Raw genomic sequence first — 4,081 nt, forward strand, 5'->3', positions numbered from 1 at the left:
CTAATTTCAAGTGTGATCAATTTTAGACGATATATATTATCAATCTCTAAAAATTAAATCGAATCGATCGATTTGACTAAAAAATCGATAAATTAGATCCTAAACTAATTCAGTCTAACATTCTGATCGTTTAAAGAATAAAATCGATTAGAACTGAACAAAACCAATTAAAATCGGTACAAACCGATTAGAATCGCAAGTCAACAATTAATAAAAGAAATTTTCTCTTTAAATTCGAACTTAATCCTCTTTATGTGCAGAAGCTTGGCTGCCAGTAGGCCAAAAAGACACTTCTATTAAACACAGCCATAAAAAATATATTTTTATTAGACACATCCACGAAGACACTTCCATTAAACACAGTTATAAATAAGAGTTGGCAGAAGTTGACAGAAACGCTGTTGGTAACGTAGCAGAACCGATTTATTAATTATAATTTAAACAGTTCAACCACTCAATTAGCGAATCAGTGAATCAGTAGTCTGAGTTTGATCATCGATTTGATTCTAATAACTATAATATTAAATTGTATAAATAATATTTTTGTATATTTATATATATATTTTGTGTGATTAATCTATCCGTTAAAAGAGAAAACGCGTATTTACCGTAAAATATTTAAGAATTTGTCCTTGCACATATGGTACAGCGATTCATCTAAATCAGGGGAATATCACATTAATAATCAATTATCAAAACATGTGTTATGTGTACATGGTTGCATGTTTTAGTTTGAATGATATGCACATAAAAAACAAGGGATGATAACAGGAAAATTATGTGCAGTAATGGTATCTAGCAAGGCCTGCCAACAACGCAAGTAAGAGCACCAGCATAACTAGTGAGTCTGTTAGCATGAGAACCATGTCGAGGGGTCATGAGGAACCCCCTGAAGGGTAGATTGGTAATTGGAGCTCCAGACTCAACAAACCTGGCGTTGTTCATGAAGAGGTCATTCTCCGAGCGCCACTGCCAGTTGGCCCACTCCTCGGGCCTGGCGTAGTCGCGGTGGGTGACCTCCTTGGCCGCCATGTTGTTCGGAGCGATGAAGCGGTTGCCCTGGCTTAGAATTGTTGGGTTTGAGCTTCCTCCAATGGCGTACATGATCCAGTGGGTGTAGTCGTTGTTAAGAACATGGAAGAATCCGAATCTGCACCTCGGCATCCTTTGAATCAATCCTTGTCCGAAGTGGTTGAATACCACCGTCACTTGCATTATCTTGTCCCTTGTGTATCTGTCATCAGCTCCAAACAACATCACCTGCAAATAACACCATGCACCCATACATATTACTTCATTTCATAGCACATATGCTAGATTGCTAGTATGTAAAATTAATTAATAAACAAGACTCAGCACAATTTATTGTTTTTGTTAATAGTTAATTAATAATATTTTAAAACATTAGTTAAAAACATAATACTAAATTATTGTACTAAAAATATTACACTGTTGATAAAAATTACTTCATTTCATACCACACATGCATGCTAGTATGTAAAATTAATTAATATACTTCTATTGCATTAATAATAGCAAATAATGGATTTAACTAACACATGCATGTGTACTAAAAAATAGGGGTTTTTTTTATGAAAAATGCTATAAGCTATCCAAATTTATTATTTTTGACCATTATTTAGTTATTAATTCAATTTTTTTAGTTTAATTTTTTTAATTTAGTAATTAAATAATATATTTTATTCTATATTTTTAAATATTAATGACTAATTAATGACAATATTATTTTATTGGTCTTTTAGCTTTTTTTTTATTCCTACAGCATATCGTTAAATGTTGAAAAGAGTATTTCATGCATTTTTGAGAGGTAATAATTATATAACAAGAAATATTTGTATTCACACAATTATCCTTACACCGCGAATAATATATAAATCTAGCAAATCAATCAACATCAATAAATAATCAGTTAATATGAATTTTGAATGTAAGGTTTTAGATTTTGCATATATATTCTTTTAATGTGCAAAATTTTTGTTAACTAATTATTGACTTGTTTTTACTGTTGTGCCTATAGGATAGTAGATTGAAGGTTAAATTTTAGTGTAAATGATTCATACAAAAATGCTAAATACTTGAGTAAACTAAATAATTAGTTTTAAGGTAATTAGTCAGGTGAATATGTCTAGACAGTTTGGCTAAATTATTTAGAGTTTAATTAGAGAAGTAATTTTTTCAATGCATTGGTCAGCATTTTGAAATTATCTTTTATTTTAAATTATTTTAGGATAGTAAATTTAGAACATTATCTTTAAATTAGTGTCTATGATTAAGATAAAAAATTTTAATTTGAACTAATTTGTTTATATTTATTATATTAAAAAATTTTATTAGTATTTAAAAAAAATTAATTTGTTCAAATAAAAATGCTATTTATATATTAAAATTAGCCATTAAAATTAGTAACCAATATATTTATGTATAAATACATGTGTAATTTAATTTATTTTTAATATATATTTATATATTTCAATATGTATTTTATAATGGTGGCTGATTTTAATAGCTGATTTTGATATATACGTAACATATAGTCCTATCTTGTTTTATAGTATAAAGTGTATAATGTCACCTGATAAGGGTAATTTATTTTTAATGTATATTTATATTCTAATATATATTTTATACTAATAATTAACTTTAATAACTAATTTTAATGTATAAATGGCATAATTCTTATTCAAAATATAAATTTTTAAGAGTTTATTTGTCACTCAACTCAATTAATTAAAGTATGATAATATCTACTTGCACTTAGTTTTAGTAGTACTTACATCGTTGTGTTTGGTCATATGGCAATTTGAGATGGTGATGCCAGTGGAACCGGCAACAACATCGATGAGGCCATCTTCGCAGTCAGACATGGAGATATGATCGATCCAAACGTTGCTTGACCCAAAGATGGTGATGCCATCACCATCACTCCTCATCCTTAGACCAATATGATCTGCACTTGACCTTATCATACCACCAGATCTGGACCTCACTCCCTTGATGCGAATCCCATGAATGATAACATTGTTCACGAACTGCAACGTTAGCCCGGCGCCGCCCCTGATCTGAATGTTGGCGCCGCGCCCGTCGATGGTCTTGTCGGAGGTCACGATCAACTCTTGCTTCAAGTTGATCAACATGCTTCTTGCAAATATGATCCACACTGGTCCCCTCAGGAGGACTCCGTATCTTAGGGTTCCGGGTCTAGGGTTTATCATGTCGTCGTCGGATTCGTCAGTGACAACGTAGATTGGGCCGCCTAAGCCTCCCTTGGCTCTTCTTCCGAATCCCTTTGCGCAATCCGCCAGCCTGAAGCGGTTTCTGGCCCAATTGGGATCGCACCTCCAGCAACCGTCTATGGGGTTGGTGGCTTCACAGATAAAACGTCTGTTCCTTCTCTTTATCTTCATCAGATTCCTTCTTGATTCAGTTTTGTTCATGAATCTAAAAGACGCCAAATACACACTTTAATTTCAGTTTTCTAATTGAAGTAATGTTTAATTGCCAAAAAAAAAAAGGAAGAAGAAGAAACTTGATCCGTTGTTTACAATGCACTTCATTCAATTTTACCCAAAATAAGAGGATTGTGATATAATATAAGTCAAGATCATCAATTTGATTCATTTATTAAAATGTAGTTGTTTTTTTTAGGATGATAAAAATAAGAAAAATATTATATAAATAAGTGTTTTTCTAATTACCTCTCAAAGAATTATTATTTTTATCTCTCTTCTTTAAATTTAATTTTAATGTACTATCAGTGTAAAATAATTTTACATGTACATTCAATTACGTAACGTCACATTAATTAAAATAATTATCTTTCATATTTATCATGTGAATAATTATCTAAAAAAACGAATATAATTGCACGACTGTGTAAAATGTTTTACACTGCGTCAAAATTAAATTTATTCTTTTTAATCTTAAACCAATACAAAAAGTTTCTAAAACTAACATAAATTTTTGTTTTGAAAAAATATAAAAAATTTTAAATCTACAAAAGAGAAAGAAGAAGAAAGAAAGAAAAGAAAAAGCAAAAAAAGAATATGGAGGAAGATGAGGA

The 4,081-nt window shown here is 30.5% G+C and overlaps 1 protein-coding gene across 1 annotated transcript in view; it reads right to left on the reverse strand.

Moving 5' to 3' along the window:
* LOC107622080 (pectate lyase-like) overlaps positions 795-4,081 on the reverse strand; it is a 3,920-nt gene continuing 633 nt past the window's right edge. The window contains exons 2-3 of the mRNA XM_021113988.1: positions 2,796-3,459; positions 795-1,260 (exon numbers count right to left, since the gene is read on the reverse strand). Coding sequence (XP_020969647.1) covers positions 796-1,260; positions 2,796-3,459 — 1,129 coding nt within the window. The 3' untranslated portion in view covers position 795. The remainder of the gene's footprint in view (positions 1,261-2,795; positions 3,460-4,081) is intronic.

This window comes from Arachis ipaensis, chromosome B10, assembly GCF_000816755.2.
Source record: "Arachis ipaensis cultivar K30076 chromosome B10, Araip1.1, whole genome shotgun sequence".
NCBI lineage: Eukaryota > Viridiplantae > Streptophyta > Magnoliopsida > Fabales > Fabaceae > Arachis > Arachis ipaensis.